Below are 11,822 nucleotides of genomic sequence, written 5' to 3'. Positions count from 1 at the left end.
TGAATGGAATGGAAAATTATTGTGCTATAAGAAATGATAAAATGGACAGTTTCAGAGGAAACTGGGAAGATCTTTACGCTTGTAGAACTTGTTTCTGAACTGAATTTTTAAGTTTAACTGTTATATGTCTTGGAGTTTGTACTTTGGTGTTTTTCTTTGTTTTTGTTTGTTGGGATTTGTTTTTCCTGGAAGCAATCTATGCATTCTTTCAATTGTATTTGATTTTCTATGTTCAGAACTTCTAGGCAATTCTGTTGTATTTTTCCTGCATTATTGTGTTAAGGTTTTCTTTTGTTTGTTTGTTTCTGTTTTTGTTTTTACTTATCTTGTTCTGGGAGACCAATGATCCTTAGGTTTTCCCTACACATGTTATCTTCATAGTCAGTATATGTTTGCGTAGTGAGCATATTTGCTTTTAATGTTATTGTTTTTGGCTTCTCTTCTTTCAGATTGTCCTTAACTTCCAGGTATTTGCATTCTTAATCTATTATTCTTTTTTATTTCTTTGTTGAGATTTGCCGTTCCAGATTCCAGTTTTTCTATTCAGCCCATTATTTTTGCTGTGCAAGCCACAAATTCTGCTCTCATAATTATCATTTCCCTTTTAAACCCCTCAGAAACAGCATGTTGTGCTTCAACGTTCTCCTCAGATTCCACAAGGTTTTTATCTCCTCACACACTGGATAATTTTCCTTTGTTTTGTGATATTTGCTCATAGATACTTTTGGGGAGCCCTATGAGTTTGGTAGTACACCTTCCATGCTGGTATCCTTGGAGGTAGGGAGGGGTGTTGCATGAGCTCAGTATAGAATTAATAGATTAGCTTATTTTCCCTTTTTTTGAATTCTAGATATCCCAAATCATGTACATAGCTAAAGTCTGTCTGTCTTTGGTTCATAATTTCTGTTTTGGAGAGTTTTGAGAACTTGAGAGGAAGGGAAAAAATGTCTACTTCTCCGTAATATTTATCATGTGGCCTCAACACCTGGAAAGGCCTTTGTGAATTGATGCAGAATAAAGTATGCAAAACTAAAATAATTTATACAATGGCAAAAGCATAATAAAGAAAAAAAATATTTCAAAAGATTTTAAAACTGATTAATGCAGTGTCAAGCCATGAGTCCAAAGACTGAAGATGAAACATAACATTTACCTCCTGTCAGAGAGATGATTAACTTAAACCACGTAGAAAAAAAATATGAGAGGGCATGAAAAATGTGGATATTGGTTTTGCTGGATTATTTATGTTTATAATAGTGGTTTTATTTTTCATTTTGTTATTGTTTAGTGGGGGGGGTCAGTGGAAGGTATGTATTATAAATGCCTGTAAAATATAAAAATTTATCAATTTACAAAAATGAAAATATAGTCATTCTGTTGCAAATTTTATCTTGTCTTGGATTTTACTATTTCTATTTTTAAACTTGTTTGTGAGTTATTAATTTTTGATTTTTCTGGGTTTTTAAAAGTTGATTCATTAATCATTCTTTTCTTTCTTCAGAGGAAATTGGGAAGAGCATTATGCTTGCAGAACTTATGTCTGAAATGACTGTTAAATTTAATCACCATGTATCTTGGCGTTTGTGGCTTTGGTCAGACTGGAAAGTAGCAAATTAGGAGAAAAGAGTGTCATAAAAACCTAGAAAGAAGATAATCTATATGAAAAGATTATGATCAAAAGTGTCAAATTCTGCAACAGAGGTCAAGAGAATGATGACTGAGAAAAGACTGAGAAAAGACAATATGAATTCATTCAGGTCTCCAAATGATAGATATAGAATCCACTGCAAGACCATAATCAAAGACTTCCCAGCTAGTCGAGAACATGCCCTCCATCGGAATTGATTTGGCAAACTAAGAGTGATCCCCATGCTACCATGAAGCACTAAAGGAGAATTTTATTGGGGGTTAAATTTAATGTATATATTTTAGTATGTTGAGAGATAGTATAATATGTATAATGAGCTGGTCTCTCTCAGAAGGTAGCTCATTAGATTATGTGAGAAAAAGGAAAAGAACATACATATTCTAAAATGTTTATAGCAGCCTTCTTTGTAGTGGCAAAAAAAAAGAAAAGCAGCTGGAAGTTAAGAGGATGCCTGTTAATTGGGGAATGGCTAAATAAGTTATGGTATATAATTGTCATGGAATAACACTGTGCCATAAGAAAGGATGACCTCCATGATTTTAGAAAAAATATGGAAAAATTTGCATGAAATAATGGAGAGAAATGAGCAAAACCAAGAGAACATTGTTTACAGTAACAATACTTTTTTATTTCATTTTATTTTTAATTTATGTAATAAAGCAAACATTTCTATAACAGTGCAATAAAAAGGTGGTTATCTATGAAACTGCAAATCTACTAAGCACAACTTAATATTCCTTTTCAAATATCCAATATTATTACTTAAATTTCTTTTCTTTTCTTTCCTCCTCCCCCCACCCAGCCCTACAGATAACTAGCATTAGAGACAAGAGGTATATACATATATACATAGACACACACACACATACATACAAGAGGTATATGGGTATTGTGAAATGTATATTATCTAAACATGCACATATGTGCATGTGTGTCTGTATGTATATATGTATATATACATATATAAACATATTTTTGTAAAATTATTCTATATATACTTCTATTTCTCAGTTCTTTCTCTGGATGCAGGCAGATAGCTGCCCCACTATGGACCCAGCTGCCAGTTGGGTAATGACACTCCTTCCTTCCTTCCTTCCTCTCTCTCTCTCTCTCTCTCTCTCTCTCTCTCTCTCTCCTCTCTCTCTCTCTCTTTTTGCCTTTTGGTGAGGCAGTCAGGGTTAAGTGACTTGCCCAGGGTCACACTAATCAGTGACCTTATAATTAGTCTTATTTCCTTGTATGTCTTCTGGATCTTTTATATAGAATTTTCCATTGCATTCTAGTCTTTTTGTTACAACTACCTGAAAGTCTTTCAGTTCATCAAATACTCTTTTTTTTTTTTCCCCAATCAGGATTATACTCAACTTTGTTGGAGAAGTTGATGAAACCCCAGTTCCTTTGCTCTTCAAAATATAGTGTTCCAAGACCTATGGTCTTTTAATGTAGAAGCTGCTAGGTCTTATGAAAACCTGGCTGTTTTTCTGTAATATTTTTTTTCTTTGCTCATGTAATATTTTCTCTTTAACCTGGGAATTTTGAAACTTGTGTGTGACATTCCTGTAAATTTTCTTCCTACGATCTCTTTCAGGTGATGATCAGTAGATTCTTTGTATTTCTACTTTACTTTTTTTTTCCCCCTACAACTTCAAGGCAATTTTATTTAAAAATTTCTTGTAATACTGTATCCAGATTTTTTTTTATCATAACTTTCAGGTAGGCCAAGAATTCTTATATTGTCTCTCCTCAGTCTGTCCCCCAGATCAGTAGTTTTCCTAATGAAATGTTTCAGATTCTCTTCTATATTTTTTTAGTTTTATTATATGTTGGTGTCTCATAACATAAATTGTCTAATTTTAGTTTTCAAGGAGTTACTTTCTTCCTTAAAAATTTTTTTTTCTAATAGGTTAACTTTCTTTTCATAATTTTCTTGGATTTCTCTTATTTCTTTTTGAACTTGTCTTCATTCTTTCTTATTTGATTTTTGAAATAATTTTTACTTTCTTCCAAGATTTCTTTTTGGGCTTTTGGATATTTGATGTTGTTCTTTAGGGTAGAAGTGGCTTTTTTTACTTCATTATCTTTCTCTGAATATGAACCCAGATCATTTACACCAAAGTAGCTATCAACAACGAGGTTGTTTTTCCTTAGCTTATTCACTTTTTGTTTTTAATTTGTCTTATTTTATTTTGGGCAGTTTAATATTATTACTATCAAGTTTTAATCCTGAGGTATGGGTAACGTTGTCCTAAGCCTCAGATCCTTCTTACTGTTGTTTTTTGAATTCTGTCCAAGGGCTCAACCTCAGAGATTCCTCTTTTCCTCCCCTAAGCCTGAGCCACATGGTCCCAGAAATGTTCTTGCTCCCTTCAGTACCACCCTCACTGGGCTTGTGCTTGATCCTCTTCATTCACATGCATAGCCTAGGATCACATCTGGTAAGTACCACACGGCCTGGCTTCTGGAAACAGCAGGGGGTCCTTCAATCTTCCCTCACTTAGCATTTGCTGTTCCTGAAGTGAAAGTTTGTGAGGTAAAAGTTCACTAGGTGAAAGTTCCTGAGGCTGTAAGGTGAAAGTTCCTGAAGTGAAATTTCCTGAGGTCTGAATGATTCAAAAGTTGAGGTGAAATTTCTTGAGGCCTACTCCGCTTCACTCAGGGCTCACTGGTTGTTGATTCAGTGGAGTTGGCCTGGAGGTGTTTACATTTCACTCAAAGTAAACCTCAGCCCATGAGTCTTCTCTGAGGTCTTCAGAAGACAAGTCCTTTACTCCTTTATTTTTGCTGCTCTTCTCTTACTTAGTGGTTATTTGCTGTTTGTGTAGGAAATCTGGGGAGCCTGGAAATATCTGTCCTATTCTTCCATCTTCCAGAATTATTTGCCTGAAATAAGTAATTTTGATTATTGTAAATACCCAAATTAACTACAAAGGACATATGAAGGAGGATGCTATCTGCATGTAGAGAAATAATTGATAAATAGAAGTATGTATAAAATGATTTTACATATATATATTTATGCATATTTGTGTCAAATGGTAGCCATTACTAGGGCAGGGGGAAGGGAAAAAAGAAGTTAAAAAGAAATTCACAAGATAACTTTTATTATATATTTAAAAGGAACAGCAAGTTGTACATAATAGATATGCAGTTTCATGTGCAATCACCTTTTTTTTTTATACTATGTTATAGAAATGGTTGTTTTACTCCACAAATTAAAAATAAAATAAAACTAAAAAAAAAAAAGTTAGTTTGTCCTCCTGATCCTTGGATGGCACTTAGGACCCTTTTCTGTTCCCACTTTGTCCATATCTCTGATTTCTGACCCTGAATCACTTGAAATATGCCCTTTATAACATTCTAGGATTTAGAGCTGGAAAGAACCATCTAGTCTACATTTATTTTATAGATTAAAAATAACCTCAGGGCAGAACAGAGTTGCCAGTGGTAATGACAGGGGAAAATAACCTACCATACTATATTGCTTAAGCACAAATCTGAGTTCCCAGTTCCTTCTTTGCCCATATTCCTGTTACTAGGCTAGCTCTCTAAGTTTTATTGATGGAGCAGAGCGGCTAAATATTGGCCATTTGCATTTGACTCAATTCCATAGTCCTTTCCAAGTATCAACATGTTCTTCTCTAGGTCTATGACCAAAGTTTCCAAAATGTCTTTAGTATTTATTTCCCTTTCTCAGTTTAACAAGTTAACTTATCATCTGGTATCCACCTCTGATGTACAGTACCTCCTGCCCCTGGGGTCTAGTCATTACCTTGCCAGTCTTTCATTTATCTTCCTTAGTAGTATTAGGTTGTTTATATTCAGGATTAAGTGAAAGAAAATCCTTTCAGAATTGGGCTGAGATCTTGGTTAACATCTCATCTCTGCCTTTACTGGCTGTGACAAGTAACGTAACCTCACTGGGCTTCAGTTTCTTCATCTTTAAAGTGATATGGTTGGACTAGATCACCTTTGAGGTCTTCTCAAGGTCTAAATCTTTGATCTCATGATCTATGGCTATTCTGAGATTCTCAGAAGTTAGAAGTTATTTGTTAGTTGGAGCAGAAAACAAAACAAAACAAAACAAAAAAGACAAAACGTGACACTTTTTGCTTTCCTAGCTCATGCTGACAGTGCCCTCCCACATTTCTTGACTTTGACCAACTCTGTCTTGTTCCATAGTCTTTGTAAGTCTATCCTTTCTCCCAGTTTTCCTAAGATATGGTCACTTGATTCCTCCTTCCCATTATCATTTCCTGTTGGAATTTTTTTTTTAATTTCACTAAAGAATTCAGTCACCTTCTTTTTCAGCCTCTTATGATCTAAAAGAGTGTCAAGGCTAGAATAACACAAAAATGGGAAGCTCTTTCATTCTTCTCCTTTCTCTTGATCTTTCACCAAGAACTAAAAAGCTGAATTGAAGAGGTTATGAAAGTATTTGGTTAGGGCTGGGGAGAGGAAATGAAATCATTTTCTAGAAAACACAAAGTTTATATTACCTGGTTGAATGGATTTTTAGACATTAAAATAGGGAGAGACAGAATTGGAGAAGAACTAAGAACCCTCCACAATTTCCTTCATCCTGTGCCTTTAGCCCACTTCCCTCAACCTTTCTCTAACATTCAGCACACAGAACTCAGGCACCTACTACGTGTATTCTTAGGTCACTCTTTTAGAATGAAATAGCAGATTAAAAGAAATGAGTAAACATCCCCAAGCGAAGTCTCTTGGGGAAATGGCTGAATAGCTACCCAGATGATTTTCATTCTTACACCGTGGAAGAGAATGAACTAAGAAACTGGTTGCCAAGACAACATGCTGTTGGGGAGGGAGGGGGAAAGCAAATGGGTTCTTAGTGGTTACCGTTGTTCTTATTACTCCTGGGAACTATGGTCACTAGGAGCTGTCTTGAATGTGATCCCAAATACTTTAAGGATGTAATTTGGCTACTGGAAAACCTGGTGCCACAAAACACTCCTTCAAGAACTGCTTTCCTTTGTCAACAACTCCAGGAGCTGAGGGACTTAAGCACCAAAGCCCACCAAGGGAAGAAGAGGCTGAGGGTGTTAGGTGAGGAATGCCTGGGACAATGATGGGTGAGAGGTGGAAATGATAGATTTAGGGGGTAGGTGAGAGCATCAAACATCTGGGACATTAATATCTCATCAAAGGTATGGTCACTTCCCTTCTTTTCTTTCTCCCAGATTTCGCCAAGTTATCAGTGTGAGAGAATGGTTGAAAGGAAAACTCAAGAACCTAAAACAGAAGCCATGGAAAGGTGAGGTGGGAGGGGAATAGAAAGCCATGACAAGGTGAGGTGGGATTGGATAAAGGTTGAAGGGATAATCTTTGGCACCTCCCTTATCCTTCTCCAAGGGTTTTAAAGGAAGAAGCCACTGTTGTTTAATGGGTAATATGTCCCATTTCCACTATAGACATTACTTCTGCATCATTCACCAGAAGAAGATGAAGGTAAAGCTAGAAGAGATGAAGAAAATTGCAAATACATTAATGGAATAGAAGAGAAGGAAGGAAGGGAGGAAATAGGGTAGAAAGAAAATAAATTCATAAGAAATACGGAAGTTTCATATAATTCTATATGGAGTGAGTATGTACTCACATGGCTGAATGGGAATTGTGAAAAGACAAATCCTTGTTCTGTAATTGAAGCTTGAGTATGAGATGGACTGGGTTGAATGTAGATTGTGTGTATTACATTCCTTGTTCAGTGATTTTAGTCATGTCCAACTCTTCATGATCTTATTTGGGATTTTCTTGGCAAAGATATTGAAGTGGTTTTCAATTTTCTTCTAGATCTCATTTCATAGATGAGGAACTGAGGCAAACAGGGTTAAGTGATTTACCCAGTGATTTGCTAGCTATGCCACCATCCATTAAGTGTCTGAGGTCAGGTTTGAATTCAGGAAGGTGAGTCTTCCTGACTTCAGGCCTAGCACTCTATCTACTGCTCCACCTAGCTGCCCTGTGCATTACATAGCCCTGCTTTGCTCTGGAATAATGTATCTGGCTCAGTGGCTAGACTGCTGAACTTAGAGTCAGGAAGACCAGAGTTCAAATCCTGACTCAAACATCTAACAAGTTTATGTGATGCTGGGCAAGTTACTTAACCTTTCTCTTTGTTTCTTCACCTGTTAAATGGGAATAACAATAACTCCTACATCATAGAGTTGTTGTGAGGATCATATGAGATAACATATAATGCTTTGCAAACCTTAAGGTGCCCTATAAATGCTAGTTATTGTTATAAGGTTACTTGGTCTGAGATGATATTAAATAGTAAATGCATCATAAGACACCTAGTAATTAAGGATTCCAGGGTTTAGCGGTGACCTTTATATGTGATTATAGCTTCTGCTCAAGCTGAGACATTATTGGTTAAGCAGAAATAAGACATTGAAAAGTAATTGGCCCTTTGACAAACATCTTCCTAATTCCATGGTCCCTACACTGACACACAGCTTCTGCTTCCCTTTTGTGCACTGATAAGTATAGCAAATGTGTTTGTGATTTACAGTATGTTGCTTGGAGCTCCTATCTTTATTAGGGATAATCTAAAGTGCCTAAAAAATATTTGTGTCTAAAGGACAATTCTCATATGACAACCACAAGAAAAAGAAGCTCTTAAGTGTTTGGTGGAAGAAATGTACTCTTCCCATATCTTTGGGCATTCAGTGATTCTTTGCAGAAATTGATAAGGGTTCATGTGGAACTGAGAGAAGGTAGAGAGGAATATGATACTTAAAGGATGCTATTGTCATTACTTCTCCTTCCATGACCAATTATTTATAGGACTACAAGACAATGCTCTGGAGATGTCTTGGAAGATTATTAGAGCAGACAGGATAGTGTAGTGGATGGAACACTTGCTTTGGAATAGGATCTAATACATTTATAATTTTATTAAATATTAAAATAAAATAAATTAAATATGAAAATTTTAAAATAAAAGAATAAGTCTGAATAAATCAGACACTAGGAAGAGAAGGGAACAATATTGATTTAGTACTTACTATGTGCAAAACATTCTGCTAAGAGATTTACAAATATCACAACCATCTTGTGAGGTGGGTACTATTATTATCCCCATTTTGTAAATGAAGCATATGAGGCAGACAGAGGTTAAGTGATTTACCCAGAGTCATATTGCTATTAAATATCTGAGGCCAGATTTGAACATAGGTGGTCTTGACTGCAGGCCTAGAACTCTATTTGCTACACTACTTAGCTGACCCTGGGTAAGTCACTTGACTTCTCTGTGCCTCAGTTTCTTCATCTGAAAAATGAAGAGATTGGACTTCATGATCTCTAGTACTCTTCTGAATCATGAAATCTATGATCCTATATCATCCTTCTTTGTTATCATTTCAGGAAGGCAAGATAAAAGCATACAAGAAAATGAAGGGGGAAGTGTCTTCTGGATAGTGGCCTTCCAACACATGGCACAGCCAATTAACTGAGTCACTTAACCTCCATGTTTCTCAATTTCCTTGTCTGTAAACTGAAAGTGTTATATTTCTGAGGTCCATTGCAGCTCTAGATCTAGAATGCCATGATCCTATATGAGAGACCTGCCCGCATGTTCCCTAAGGAAGGGAGAAAGACCACTCACTTACCTCAGAAGAATAATTGCTGCAATGCATAAATGTGTGAAACATGAGTAGATAAAAACAAATGCATGTAATGGACCTAGCTTCTGAGCAGAAGAATATGGACCAGCTGGTCCAGTGGTGGGAGAAGGACATGCCTAGTTAGGATCTGACCACATTTCTCATATTTCCTTCTCCACCTTCCCCACTATCACTACAAAGAATCATGTGTCTTGACTATTTTTAATTTTTTTCGATTGACAAGGATTTTTTTTCTCTTACACACATTGCCTCTTCCATTTTAAGAATGAAAAAAGAAAAATAAAATCTTGGTAACAAATAAATAAATTACTACATTGACCACTTAAAAATATATGCATGATGATGGATTTTCAGTCTATCACCTTTCTGTTAGAAGGTGGGGAATATCCTTCTTTTGTCATCTTCTGAAATTATTATTGGCTATTGCATTGATCAGAGTTTTTAAACCTTTCAAAGTAATTCATTTGTAATATGTCAAAACTCTATACATTGTTTTTCTAGTTCTGCTAGCATCAATTTGCATCAGTTCATATGTCTTCCCAGTTTTCTCTGAAATCTTTCCCTTTTTCAAGTGTAAAGATACAATCATATCACATTCATTCATATACCATATATTTTCCAGTAATTCTTGGATTTAATGGGAAGTGGCTTGGCTTTTAAAGGAGGCACCCTCCGTAGAAAAATTCATTGGTTTCTTTAAATAGTAGAGTGAGGCTAAAATGGCCACATTTATTGGCTAAAAAAAGATAACCTAAAACATAGGATGGAGATGATAAGAAGGGCAGGTCCTTCAGTTTGTTTTTCAATTGCAAAATCATTTCTGCAACTCCCTTTATGTAAAAGAAGCTATTTCTCCTTCCTATACTCTTGGTTACTATGGTAACCTCCTATTGTAGAGACATATAAGAAGTTGTTGGCTGAGTGACAGACTTGCTGATGATGCCAGCTAAGAATGAAGGGCCCTTCAGAACAAAGCCTATTTAAAATTGCCAATATATCCACATAGCACAGGAACTAGACCTGTTATTTCACTGGTATAGGCTCCTTCCACCAATACTAGGTTGACATATTTTCTGCAAATTATAGCACTAGAGAGCTAATTGACTTGGCCTAGGCTTTCATAGCCAAGAGGCATCAGAAACAGTACTTGAAAACAATCAATAAACATTAATTAAGTGTCTACTATGTTCCAGGCACAGTGCTAGGTTCTGTGGGACACCTATGGTTGGTTTAGAGGGTAAGATCTGGATGATGATCCAGAAAACGACATTGAAATGGAACAATCCGACATGTAGGTGGACAAGCAGGAAAGAATAGTGTCCAGAAAAAGACTAGAGAACAAAGAATATTGAGGAGAGAGTTATCAATAGGTCAAAGGCTGCAGACATGTCAAGAAGAATGAGGATTGAGAAAAGACCACTGGACTTCACAAGTAAGAGATTATTGGTAACTTTGGAGAGAGCAGTTTGGGTGTAATGATAAGGTTGGAAGCCAAACTGAAAGGATTTAAAAAGAAAATGAGAAGAGAAAACTGGGAGACAGCTATCGTAGGAAGCATTTTTGAGGAGTTTAGCTATAAAGATCAGAAAATATACAGGACAATAGTTAGTGGGGATGGAAGGATCAAGTGAGGGTGTTTTATGTTGGGGTTGATATGGACATATTTGTAGGCAGTAAGGAATGAGGAAGTAGATAAGAAGACATTGAAAATAAGTGACAGTGGGGATGACTGAGAGAGCAATGTGTTGGAAAAGATGGAATGGAATGGGATATCTTGAAGAAGTAGAGAGGTTGATAAGAAGTAAGGTCACTTCATCATGTGAGACAGGACTGAAAAAGTAGACAGTGGCAAGAACTTATCTTGGTGATAGGAGACAAGGATGAGATGATAAGAAGGAGCTCATGGTGAGTGGCTCTCAGCTGAGAGAGTAGAGCTGTGGGGTGGAGGGTGGTGGGACTATAGTATGTTTGAGAAGGGATTAAAAGGTTTGGAAGAGTCCCTAGAAAGTAGGATAATAAGTTGATGAAGGTAGTGGGGTTACCTAGAAGTAATGAGGGTACAGATGAGATTATGTAGTATAAGTTTGTAGAGGACTTCTAGCCAGAACTTGCACTTGATTTTCTCCATCTTTGTTCAGCAGCATTTATGCCAGAGAAGGATGACAGTGAACGGTAAGATTAACCCAAGCCTGAGGCTTGGCAGGGCGTAATCATATGATAACAGGGCAACAGACAGCAGTGACCAGAATTTTGATGTCATTTTGGTTTCTATCCACAATACCACACTCCCTCTCATGTCTACTTAACACTAACAAATAAAATGAATGAATGAATACATTTTTGGGAGAACTTCAATTTGAAATAACTATAAAAACTCAAGGAAAAAAGCATCTGAGGGTTAAATTACTAAGACATATGCAAGATTTACATAAATACAGAAAAATTCCACAACTGAAATAAAGAAAAAATGGCTAGAAAACTATCACTGATCATGTTTGTGTTGTAAAAATGTAATAAGAAATGATATT

The 11,822-nt window shown here is 36.1% G+C and overlaps 1 protein-coding gene across 1 annotated transcript; it reads left to right on the top strand.

Annotated features, from left to right (window-relative positions):
- Nucleotides 1-6,389: 6,389 nt before the first annotated feature.
- IZUMO3 (IZUMO family member 3) lies at nt 6,390-7,165 on the top strand. The gene is made up of 3 exons (XM_078151732.1): nt 6,390-6,718; nt 6,852-6,928; nt 7,022-7,165. Exons 1-3 carry the CDS (start codon nt 6,535-6,537, stop codon nt 7,163-7,165), a joined length of 405 nt encoding a protein of 134 aa, XP_078007858.1. The 5' UTR covers nt 6,390-6,534.
- Nucleotides 7,166-11,822: the final 4,657 nt, after the last annotated feature.

Source organism: Phascolarctos cinereus, unplaced genomic scaffold (assembly GCF_003287225.1).
Source record: "Phascolarctos cinereus isolate Bilbo 61053 unplaced genomic scaffold, phaCin_HiC Scaffold_4;HRSCAF=312, whole genome shotgun sequence".
In the NCBI taxonomy this organism is placed as follows: Eukaryota; Metazoa; Chordata; class Mammalia; order Diprotodontia; family Phascolarctidae; genus Phascolarctos; species Phascolarctos cinereus.
This window is presented reverse-complemented; position numbering and strand designations above follow the sequence as displayed.